This window comes from Rhineura floridana, chromosome 3, assembly GCF_030035675.1.
Source record: "Rhineura floridana isolate rRhiFlo1 chromosome 3, rRhiFlo1.hap2, whole genome shotgun sequence".
In the NCBI taxonomy this organism is placed as follows: Eukaryota; Metazoa; Chordata; class Lepidosauria; order Squamata; family Rhineuridae; genus Rhineura; species Rhineura floridana.
The window spans coordinates 159,825,590-159,838,147 of NC_084482.1; the positions used below are offsets into that span (position 1 = coordinate 159,825,590).

Genomic DNA, 12,558 nt, shown 5'->3' on the forward strand with positions numbered 1-12,558 from the left:
AGTTAAAGACCAAAAGCTTGGGCAAACAGGAATGTCTTCACGAGATAGGGCCTTTTCGGTGGCTGCCCCTAGGCTCTGGAACTCCCTCCCTAGGGAGGCAAGAATGGCCTCCTCTGTGCAGTCTTTCCGCCGACGGCTAAAGACTTTTTTCTTCCGGCAGGCCTTTGGAACTGAAGGTTTTAAGGGTAGTGATTGAAGAGGATGCTGTATGTTATTGTTTTGCCTGTATGCTCCTAAACTGGGTTGCAGTATTTTAAGAGTAATTGGTTTTAACATCTTAATAGTTTAATCCTGTTTTAATGCTGATTTTATATGTTTATATGTTTTATATTTTTATAGGTTCTTAATGATGTGTACTTGTTTTTATCTGGAAGCTGCCTTGAGTTCCAGTTTGGAAAAAGGGCGGGGTATAAATAAAGATGATGATGATGAGGATGATGAGGATGAGGATGATAATAATTCACCTGGTGCCTAATAGCTGACAACTGGAACCAGGCATGTTGGTCTGGGAAGAACATTTAATAGAGAATCGCCCCTGAAAAGTCAGTTCTGTCATTGCCATTCGCAGCACCTTCCTTGGAGGCGTATATTTATTTATTATTAACTTTTATTACCCACCCTGCTCCCAATTCTCCCAATCACTTCTCCCAGTCAGTTTGACAATTCTTACATCTTGCACCAGGTCCCAGGTGCCACTTAAGATTAAGTCCAGGGTCACTCCTCTGGTCGGTTCCATGATCTACTGTTCAAGGGCATAGTCATTTCGGGTGTCTAGAAATTACCACTTTGTCAAGACTGGAACACATATGCAGCCAGTCTATGTCAGGGTCGTTGTCACACATTACTACATTTCTTAGTTTGGATACTTCCTTGATTTCATTCTTCAAAATGCTCAGGGAGAGTTTGAGATGATCAGAGGGGGTGATAGAATGTCCCCAGTACTAAATTATTTTTGGGATTAAGTGCCCTCTTTCACATGTAAAGTGACACCACCTTCATTACGTCCTTCCAATATAGTCTTCATCCAGGGATAACCATGTCCCACTGTTTTTATCTATTCCACCAAGTTTCAATTGTGCTCACTATATCAATGCTCTCCTCCAAGACCAAGCACTCCAGTTCTCTCATCTTGGCTCGAAGCCTTCTAGCATTAGTGTATAAATAAATACAGTGTCTCTCTTCAAGTGCCTTTAGCACTTTTGCCCTGTGGTACTTTGGCCTCTCTGAATTGCTATCCTGTGCCCCTGCGCTAGTTCTAAGCCTACCCCATTTAAATTGTCATAACTTTGTATGTTTTTATCCCAGGAGGAAGATCTGTTTTGAACCGGACCCTCCTCAGCTCCTGTCAGCATCCCCTCTCAATCAGTTTAAAAGCTGCTCTACCACATTTTTAAATTTTAAGCACCAGAAGTCTGGTTCCATCCTGGTTCAAGTGGAGCCCGTCTCTTTGTACAGGCCTGGCTTGTCCCTTAATGTTCCTAGTGCCCAACAATTCTAAACCCCTCCTCCTGACACTGTTGCCTCATCCATGTATTGAGACTACAAGGCTGAACCTGTCTACCTGGCCGTACACGTGGGATTGGTAGTGTTTTGGAGAAAGCTACCTTTGAAGTCCTGGCTTTCAGCATCCTACCTAGCAACCTAAATTTTGCTTTCAGGACCTCATGGCTGTATTTCCCCATGTAATTGGTGCCAACATACACCACAACCACTGACTCCTTCCCAGCACTATCTATCAAGCTAACTAGATGATGGGTGACATTCGCAACCTTTGTACAAGGTAGGCAAATCATCCTGCGGTCTGCATGCCCACCACACACCCCACTATGTATGTTCCTAATATCAAATCACCCACTAGTAGGATTCCTCTATCTCCTGGAAAAGTATCCTCAGCACAAAATGATAGCTGGTCCCCCAAGGAATGGATGTCTTTTAAGGGATTGTTTCCCCCTTCCTCAGATGGACACTCTCCTTCCCCGAGACTCTCAGTCTCCTTGACAGCAGGAGAGCTATCATTCTGGAAGTGGGATATAGCTATAATATCCTCGAAGGCCTCATCCACAAAGCTCCCTGCCTCCCTCAGTATCTCCAGGTCAGCTGCCCTTGCCTCAAGGAAATGAACTTGTTCCCAGAGAGCCAGAAGCTCATTGTACTGAGGACACATCCACAACTTCTGTCCAATAGGTAGATAGTCATAAGTGCAAAACACTGGACAGCCCTCATACCCCTGCTGGCTTCCTACCTGCATGATTGTTTTTGTAGTTTATTGAGTTAATTTTTTGAAAGCTTGGGGTTGTGTTTAGGTCAAGGAACGGATGGGCAGAGTGGGGTGCCCTGGTCTCCTTGCCTTGCTGCTGAACTCGCTCTGCTGCTTAAGTTGCCTTGACACTTTGTCAGCTGGGGGCTCTCTCTAGATCGTGAATTGGCCTCCCTTGCTAGGCTGTTCTAAATTTATATTTTTTTTATTTATTTATTAAACTTCTATCCTGTCCCTCCTCCCAGAAGGAAAGGAACCCAGGGTGGTAAACAAAGGACAAAACACTAAAAAAAGTAAAACATCTGAAAACCAAAACATCTTAAACATTTTAAACATAAAATACATTTAAAAAATCTTTAATTTTTTTTAAAAAAAATCTTAAAAAGTAATTCTAAAACAGATGCAGACTGGGATAAGGTTCGTGGTGCTACTGCCAGCCAGTGAGTTGAGGGGTGTGGCTTAAATTCCTGCTGTCAGTTTACACCCCTGGGGATGGGGAGCGAACAAAGTGAATAAAGGTAGTTGATTTAGTGAGGCTGGTGGCTTAAATGTCAGCTGGGGATTTATTCCTTGGGGTTAATTCAGTCTTCTTTCCTATGAGAGAGAGTCCTGTTTAAAAACCTTTCCTGATGTTACTAAGAAAAGCTAACTAGCTTTTACTTTTTTATTTTATTTGCTGACAACAATTAATTTTTAACAGTGCATGTTCTGCGGTGCCTTACACTGTAGCCTGAACAAAGTAAACTAACTTTTTGCTGTTTTTACCTAAACAGAAGGCGAGTCTTCAGGCAAGTCTCTTTATTTTAACCTACAACAGCCTAAGCTTTTGTAACCTGGGAAAATAGAGCTTGTTGGGGTGGTGGTGGTAAAGGAATGCTAAGCATACCCTTTGTAAAACTAAGCAGACTGTCCCACTAGTGTGGAAATGTTGGTGGAGTTTCTTTTTTACCTCTTCCTCAAAATTTGAGTTTAGTTACATGGAAAAGGGCGTCTGACAATTGCAGGGTCCATGTAAGTTCAAATGGAAATTCACTTTCATCTGACGGAAGGAGTAGCCACTCTTTCTCACAGTCTGATCATATTCCCTGACCATTCAGCGAAATAACATTTAAGTATTTTAATCATACAATAGAAATGTGCGGCGGGGAAGCAGCATTTGCTATATCTTTGCTGTATAGTTGACCTGTTTTACTGTATTTTTAGTGGTTTTTACTGTACTTTAAAAAACTTGTAAACAGCTTTGATGTTTTAACATAAAATAGTGGTATAGAAATATTTATAAATAAAGAATCTGCACCCATAAATACAGAACATAAGAACATAAGAAGAGCCTGCTGGATCAGGCCAGTGGCCCATCTAGTCCAGCATCCTTTTCTCACAGTGGCCAACCAGGTGCCAACCAGATGGCATATTGTTCATCTAGAAGCCAGAGACAATTTTTTAAAATAGAGGCTGAGAGTTAAAATGTTCTTTCCCAGTTCTAATTGTTTGGCTTCCAGTAATCAACCCCATTTAAAGAGGTTTGCAGACTCTGTCTTGTGTAAGAGGCTTAGAAGGAGAGGTTGGGCTGGTGGTGGAGAGGAAGCTTTTGGTCTTTTGCAGGAACAGAGAAACATCAAAAGGAAACAATTATTTTCTCTTGGTGTACAAGGTGATATATCATATAAAAGAGCCTGATTTACTAGACAGGACATATTAATATGACAAGAGATTACTGAATACAGCTACACTCTGAAAAATTTGTGCTTTCCCATGCTGATGTTTATCTCAGTATATTCTATAAAGCTGCCATTGAGCGCATGTAGTTGATAAACTATCTCCAAAAGTTGTTTCTAAATGCATCAGAGTGTGTGACAGAAACAGGGCGAATTACAAATGTAATGAAAATACTATCTCATTCATTCTGTGTTCCTGGCAGTCATTGATCAAGGGTGGGGTAGGCAATCTTTTTGGGGGTGAGGGCTGCATTTCCTGAGTTGGGGAGGAATTATCAGGGAATTGTAACTAGTGGTGAATGGGCCCAAAGCCTGAAGTTTCTGTCACACATATCCATTCATATGCACACACACACACATAGGCTCCTTTCCCTGCTTGCCTCCAGCCCTCCTGCTTCCCTCTAAGACCTCCACTCACCCCCAGCCTGCTCCACTTTTGACTTCCTCATCGCCATGTTGAGAAGCAGAATTTTCTTCTGCTGCAGCCACTACAATAAGAAAGACAAGAGCTGGCACGAAGGCAGCCAAGTGTGCACACAAAGTAACCTATGCCACTCTAAGTGCCACACTCTCATCAGATTGTGCATGAACCTGGCTGGCTGTGACCTGACAATAGAGTGTACTGCACCCCAGGTGCTCTGTGGTTAGATCTCTCCTTCCTTCTGGCTCTTCTGTTTTTGCCAGCTTTTCTGTCACTCCTGGGAAGATAGTGGTAAATGTGGTGAGGGGGAATGGGGGGGGGCTGCAAGGGAAGTCCTTGAGTTGCCCACGTATGATCTGGGTATCTTTTAAGCCTGAGAACAGATCCCCTACCAATTTAGTGTAAATTTTTGAGTCAAGATCACACTGCCAAGTCACAAAAGGCAGCCTTCAGGCATCTTGGATTCAAGAGCCTGCATTTCTAAATGGGCTTTTCATGTTACCACTGTTTATTACTATTTTAAAAAATGAATGTGTTGTTCTGTACCTGGGAGATCTAAGACAAAGTCTCTAATCAACCAGCAACACACTGTATAGTATTGTAAGGACACTTTCTCTCAGCCTTGACACTTCTCATTCACATCTATCCACCTATCTCTCTTAACTTTGACATGCTTGCGCACATTGGCATTAGAAGAAAACTAAACTAGTAGGTTTTTTTTGGCATACTTGATGCAGCAGTGAATATCTCATATTGAACACAGCAACTAATATGGCAGTGTGTTTCAAACAGTCAGTGTTACCGTTGTTGTCAACTACGTACCTTGAAAAGTGTTCATGTAAATTCTGATTATGTATGGTAGATAATTTTGGCAGTTGTGGCTCATCCCAGCAGCGCAGCATTCACTCCCCTCACTGCCATGCCAGTATTAAAGGCTCCTCAAATAGTACTTTAGGGTTATAGGCTAGCATTGGGGTGTAGGAGTTCATACCTCAAATTACCCTTCAAATCTTGGTGCTCACTACCTGAACTAACACCTCTTGTTCTTTTCCTTCCTTTCTGCTATCTTACATACAGTTCTTTGATATGGCATTTATCCCATCCAAATAAAGAAGATTGCATCACGGGGAAACAAATTGCACTCGGAACTTCTTGTCTTTTTTTTTCAGACTCCCAAATATGTACACACATCCAGAGAGGCACAGACAGACAGACACACACACACCCCAGGGACTTCCACATGCACATGCGCTCACACCCTCTCTCTCCCCCCCTCCCCCAAACAGGTCACCCTCCCAAACAGGATGCTAAGCTTCCTCTTCTTTCCCCCCCACAAATAGGTCACTAAGCTGCCGCCTCTCCTCTACTTTAGACCTTCTCCTATGAGGAGGAGGGAGACAGCTGGCTGAGGTGAGTGATACAGGAATAGTGGGGAGTAGCTGGGGCAGGGCCTCAGCAACTGACCTTGTCTCCTGCGGCTTCCCTTCTCCTTGCCTTCCACCACTGAGGCTGTCAGTGAGGTGGGGGAGCAGCAACACTACCTTGGGCTATCCTGACTGTTCCTCTCAGGCCTGGCGCTAGCACACAGCCTGGTTGGGCACTGGCCTGAGGGCCCAGGATCTCACAGGCCAGCAGCAGAGGAGGGAATCAGCCGATGGCAATGCAGGCAAGCCCTGGCCAGCTCTACAGCAACAGACTCTGTCCTGCTCAGCTGCACCACTGCTGGGGAAGAGAAGCACCAGGATGGTTGCTAAGGAGCTGCCCTGCCTGTCCTGAGTTTCAGGCATGGGAGGAGGGGCGGAGCTTACTGGTCTGTAGCAGCAGAAGCGAAGGCAATACTGAGGGGAGGAAGTGCTGAAAAAGAGCCTAACTATGTCTGTTCTAATTGCTCCGAAGTAAGCCCTGATGAATTCAGAAGGGCTTCCTCACAGGTAAATGTAGTTAGAGTTGCAGCCTAAGAGTGGGATGTGGCACTGTTGTAACAGAGGACCAGGGCAAGCCAAGGACAGAACAGTAGATGAAAGGCTGCCCTCTTAAACAAATACTGTTTTTAAAAAGTTACAATTCCATTAAAAAAAAAGTCATTCACAACAATTCAGCTACAATTCACCTATATGTTAAGAAGTGTGTATAGTGTACAAAAATGACACTAAAGGATACTTCCACATCACAGGGTTTACATGCAGAGAAACGTTCATATACTGTAGACCCATATAAATGCAGATGCAACACAATACACCAGCATGCATTGGTCCATCAGAAACCCTCATAAAAATATCTAATATAGTTCAGATAGTCATTTTAAATATGTTTGATTTACTTTGCAATACCATGGAGTGTGAAAAAGACAAATAATTGAATGTTAGAACAAATTAAACCAGACCTATCACTAAATGCTAAAATGATGAAACTGAGGTTATCATACTTTGAACACATAATGACAATAGAAAAGACAATAATGCTGGGGAAAACAGAAGGAAGTAGAAAAAGAGGAAGACCAAACAAGAGATGGATTGATTCCATAAAGGAAGCCACAGACCTGAACTTACAAGATCTGAACAGGGTGGTTCCTGACAGATGCTATTTGAGGTTGCTGATTCATAGGGTCGCCATAAGTTGAAATCGACTTGAAGGCATATAACAGCAACAACAATATAAATTTCTTTTGCTTCTGTTTCTGTGAATATGTCAAGTATGGCAACATTTCACATAATTTACACTAAAAAACTCCAAATCAACTGTGGAATAATGGCAGTGAGTATTCTGCAGAATAGTCTCCAGTGGACATGAGGAGTGTCTCAGTTTGAACAAGATAAAGCAGTGTCCCTTATATCCCTATCAAAAATAGGACTTAAGCATTTATTATGTGTTTTTATGGTCCATTGTAAGGACAATTTGCTGACAATTTTAGTAAAACTAACATTGTTTTTTTCTAAGTGTGCTCAGTCAAATAAGTGTTGGAAGTGGGGCAAGAGCAACTCCTGTTTTGTTCTTTTGTTTAAGCTCCAGAGGGAAGATAGGGCTAGGGTCCTCCAGATGGATAGGCTTTGTTTACCTTTTACCTGTGATGCTCTGACTGACTTCCTTCTGTTGCTAGATTGTGACGTCTTTAGGGAAGCTTACCTGCCCCTCCTCCTTCTGCCCTTTCCTTTCCATTCTTCTCTGGCTGTCTGTGAGAGAGGAGACATCCCTTTGCCCCATGCTCGGAGAGAGAGCATTTTAGATCAAAGAATTAAAGATATTGAGTCTCAATTTTCTGTATCAAATGCATGTAAAACATGCCCCTCTATTTATCTTGGTCTGAGTTTTCAGTCCCCCAAATACGCTAATTATTTGGAGAATCTGACTATTCCTAAGTATTGCCGTGTATTTTCTAGAGCCAGGTTTAACTGCCTCTCTTCTGCTCTCTTGGAAGGGTGGTATCAAGGTGCCCCTTATGCAGATCGGCTGTGTCCCTGTGGAGATGAAGTTGAATAATTGGATCATGTTGGGTTTTTTTGTATGTAACTTTCATAGGGAGGATTGTAATAGACTACTTGGCTTTATTATGAGGAACTTTCCTGGTAGTCTGTGGACTGGTTTCTGAAATGTTTCCTGGCTGATTCTAACAAGTTACAACAGAGACGGTGGCCAAGTTCCTCTTTTCTGCCCAAAGGAGTTGCAAGAGGATTCTTTTTTCTTAACTGTTATTTCTTTTACATTATACTTTTATATTTCTGTATTTTAACTGCTTTGATGTTTTATTGATTATTTTATTTGAACGGGTCTGTGATTGTATAAAGAATAAATAAAGAAAAGAAAGATAAACCAGTGGGAGGTGAAATATATTCTAGCAAATTTCTAGGTGTGCTCTATATTTTTCATTGACATTGCCCATCTGCAGGGCCGGCTCCAGGCATGCCGGGGCCCTTGGGCATCAGCTTGCCCTGGGCCCTGGTGTGTGTGTGTGTGTGTGCGCGTGCATGCACGCAGCCCCCCACGCCCCCCACCTACCTGTCTGCTGTCTTTTACCATTGCCCTTAATGAAGATGGTGGCCGCAGTTTCCCTAAGGGGATGGCGCCTCTGCCGCCATCTTTGTTGATGGCACGCATGCATGCTATACGCGTGCATTTCTGCCATCAACTAAGATGGCGGCAGGGGCTTCAGTACCTTAGGGAAACCGCAGCCGCCATCTTTGTTAAGGGCAATGGTAAAAGACAGCAGACAGGTAGGTGGGGGGCCATGGATTGCGGAAGGGGAGCGGAGGGGCGGCTGAGGGCCCCCCTGTAGCTCCAGGGGCCATCAGGCCAGTGCCCCACCTGGCCGCCCTTTAGAACCGGCCCTGCCCATCTGTCCTTAAATGGAGTGGTTTAAGCTTAGCAGGCTGAATACATGCATCTTGGGCAGGCCAAATTTGCTTTTTCCAACAGCTAGATTTATTGTTCATATTGTAATCAGCCTACATATTGTAATCAGCCTAATTTTGCATCAAAGCTGTAGTTTCTGATTCAACTGTTAATGCACCCAAAATAGAAATAGAATATAACCTCCAGTTTGAAATAGAAAAGGCTGTCTTCATCGTCATATGACATTGACTAACAAAAAGGCTTTGAAAATAATAAAAATAACAATGAGTAAAATATAATTTTCTAGGTTGAATTCTCTGTAGAAACAGTAGTAACACAGGAAAGAAAAAAAGTAAGAACACCAACATACAAAAAATGTAATTTTTGATCCTCAGAGATACAGTCCTGATTGCAGGTGTTGCCATCATTCTCATATGCTCAGAGGCACATGATACCAAATTCTTCCAAGCTACACATGAAGTGGATTGAACTGTGAAAGGCCAATCTAAATTGTGTTTGCATTTTTACAAATTTGTATTTATTTATTTAAAATATTTCTGTCCCGCCCTTCTACCCTACAATAGGGCACTCAGAGCGGTTACAATAAAAATACATACATACATAATAAAATACACAATAAAAACACAAAACATTACAGTAGATTAAAATGCATAAAATACTATTAAAATACATAAAATGTATTATGCACATACATAAAATGCAATCATGCATACGCATACAAACATGCATGTAATATATGTGCATGCACGTATAAAAAAGTGAGACTAAAAGAACTTAAGATTTAAAAGTGAAGAATAAAAAGCTTAAAACAGTATCAGGCTGACCCATCAGTCCCAACCAAAGGCTCTCCAAAACAAAATACTTTTGACAAGTTTCCAGAAGGCCATCAAATTTGTAGGGCAGTACAGTACCTCAGAGAGGAGGTCAGGTCTCCTGCGCCCCGTTGCATTCACTATAGCTACTCAATTTCCATGTTTTTTAAAGTTTGATAGAAATATCTGTGGATATAGGAATGTAGGGGTTTTTTTTTTTTGCCTATTAGTGAATTTCTTTGCTTTTTAATCTGAGAGGTAAGAAATGAGATCCTGTGCACAAGTTTGCTGAGAGTGGATTGATCATTTGCATGCTTATTGAGTTCAGTGAGATTTAGGCCTGTGCAATCATGCTTAGAATAGGTGAAACTGACCACAGGAGGGAGGGCAGGGGGAGGTGGGAGGGGAGCAGGCTGGAGGAAGGAGGAAGGGATTGAGAGGAAAGCGGGATGGGGAGAGGAAGGGCAGGAGGGAGGTGATGGGGGAAAGGAGGGGGAGGGCAGGTTTGATAATTTGCAAGCTTATTGAGTTCGATAGGATTTATTCCCATGCAGTCATGCTTAGGAAATCTGAAATTGACCAAGGGGGCATAAGATAAGGGGGGAGGGGAGGGAAGGGAATGAGGGGGAAAGGGGAGGGAGAGAGGAAGGAGGGGAGAGGGAAGGGAGAGAGGAAGGAGGGGAGAGGGGAGGGGTGGGAGGAGGAGGAGAAGGGGGAGGGCAGGTTTGATAATTTGCATGCTTGATCATTTGCATGCTTATTGAGTTTAGTGAAATTTACTCTGGTGCAATCATGCTTAGGATAGGTGAAACTGAGGCGGGGCAGGGGAGGAGGAGGGGAGGAAGGTGAAGGGGAGAGGGGGTAGGAGGGGAGGAGATTGGGTGGGTGAGCACTTGGCAGTAGGAAAACCCCTTGCCTTTCCAAAAGGAAAATATTGTAAACAGTATCATTATTTTGGGGTCCCCCCCCCAAACTTTTTATTCTACAGAGGATACATGTAGTCTCCCATCCAAATTTAAATCAAAGCTGTCTCTAGCCACATCTACACCAGACATTTATTCTACTTTAAACAGTCATGGCTTCCCTCAAAGAATTCGGGGAAGTGTAGTTTGTGAAGGGTGCTGAGAGTTGTTTAGGAAACTGTTATTTCCCTCACAGAGCTCCAGTTCCCAAAGTTCTCTGGGAAGAGGTGTTGACGATTAAACCACTCTGGCCATTGGAGCTCTTTCAGGAGAATAGGAGTTTCCTGATTAGCCAAGCCACACAGCTGTTAGGTTTTTAGAACACTGATAGTTGGTTCTTACTGTGCTTGGTGCCCGTGCTTATCATTTACTCCCAATGTCAATTTTCTTAAATTAATTAAAAATCAGCCATGAATTTCTTAAACGTTTACACTGCAAAAGATGAAGGTCAGAGTATGTGTCAAGGTCAGTAAAAGTATTACAAGTACTCTGTGAACATGGCTGATTTTTAATTTATTTCAACAAATTATAAGACCACTGATAGAAAAAAGAAAAAATGGCTCTGGATTTTTTTTTACTCTTGTTTTGGACTTTAAACTTGACAATTCTCTCTTGAGTGTTTTGTGTATCACCATGAAAACTTAGAGGGTTGTTCAAGCAATCATTTCTGTGTTCAGGGCTATGTTTGTAATAAGATTTTGTTTTGAAATGAGCTTATGGGAAGCAGCAGAATGGCATGAGGGGTATTTTCAGTTTAACATGGCGGAATGCAAAACATCCATGCCAGCTATAGTATACAACTACTCTTGTGGCTGTATAGTATAGTGCTAACGTGAGAGGTTTTTGGTAGGGCAGAAAAATAACTAAGAGCTCACAGGCTGTATTGCAATTAGTTTGTAATGTTGTTTTTTTCTCTATTTTGTGCCTCCAGAAATTCGTACCCAGTTGGTGGAACAGTTCAAATGCCTAGAACAGCAGTCTGAATCCCGATTGCAGCTCCTGCAGGACCTCCAGGAGTTCTTCCGCAGAAAGGCTGAGATTGAACTGGAGTACTCCAGGAACTTGGAAAAACTAGCGGAAAGGTTTTCTTCCAAGATTCGCAGCTCCAGGGAACATCATCAGTTCAAGTAAGCATATATTTTCTGTTTCTTAAAGGGGATACAATGAGTCCAGACTTGTTGAATAAATGCACTCCTTGATGTGACCTCAAAATGATGGGCCTTTTCAGGTGACTGCTGGAAGTGGAGGTGAATGAGGGAGTAAAAAAAAAGTTAGCAGGGATTTAAGAGGCCCACAGAGGATTTCTTGGGGAGGAGGTTTGGTGAGTTACTTACTTGTAAACTTACTAGTTTATTTCCAGTTTTTCTCAGAATAATTAAAGTGATGATGCAAATCTATTTTCTTGTGAAGCTTTAGCTCTTTATAGTGAACTGCTACTGTTGGCCAAGTGTTAGCCTCAAGTGGGGCAGGTAGAACCATGAGGATGTTGGATCTTTTTTCATGCTATGTAGGGCAGATACCATGCCGGACATTTCTGTGGGTAAGGCTTGCATAAATTGATGTTGCATATTTATTCATTATCAAATCACTTAATTCACATATTTTACAGAGACCACAAACGGTACTGTTTGGAAGACAGGAAAATAATGTGAATCTCTTCTCTCCTTCACTAGCATTTCATGATTCTTTACTAGCTATTCACTTTCGCTTGGGAGAGCATGACTGATGCTTTTTAGTGTGTGCCTTTGAGGTTCTGAACTCTAAATTAATTATGAATATATAAGAAAATGAGGATATTAGTACTGTCTAGATCTGCAGCTCTTCAGCTGAAGTTTTCTTACCTTCATCTTGCCCTTGGCCGTACAGGTTGTCTTTCATTGGTTTCTTTTAACCTTTTTGACAATCATAGCTGTGAAGTACTTCCTATGCTGTCAGTGTCAGTTGTCTGTTGTGTTGTGTTATCCCTTGTGTGATTCATTTCCTGGTGATCTAAACCTTTGCGTGTGTGATGTGAAGAGTGATGGTCTCTAACTCTGCTATACTC

The 12,558-nt window shown here is 42.3% G+C and overlaps 1 protein-coding gene across 2 annotated transcripts in view; it reads left to right on the plus strand.

Moving 5' to 3' along the window:
* Nucleotides 1-12,558, plus strand: part of SRGAP3 (SLIT-ROBO Rho GTPase activating protein 3) — a 332,528-nt gene that overhangs the window by 128,794 nt on the left and 191,176 nt on the right. For both annotated transcript variants that reach the window (XM_061618521.1, XM_061618522.1), the window contains exon 2: nt 11,446-11,641. In XM_061618521.1, the coding sequence (XP_061474505.1) occupies nt 11,446-11,641 (196 nt within the window). The remainder of the gene's footprint in view (nt 1-11,445; nt 11,642-12,558) is intronic.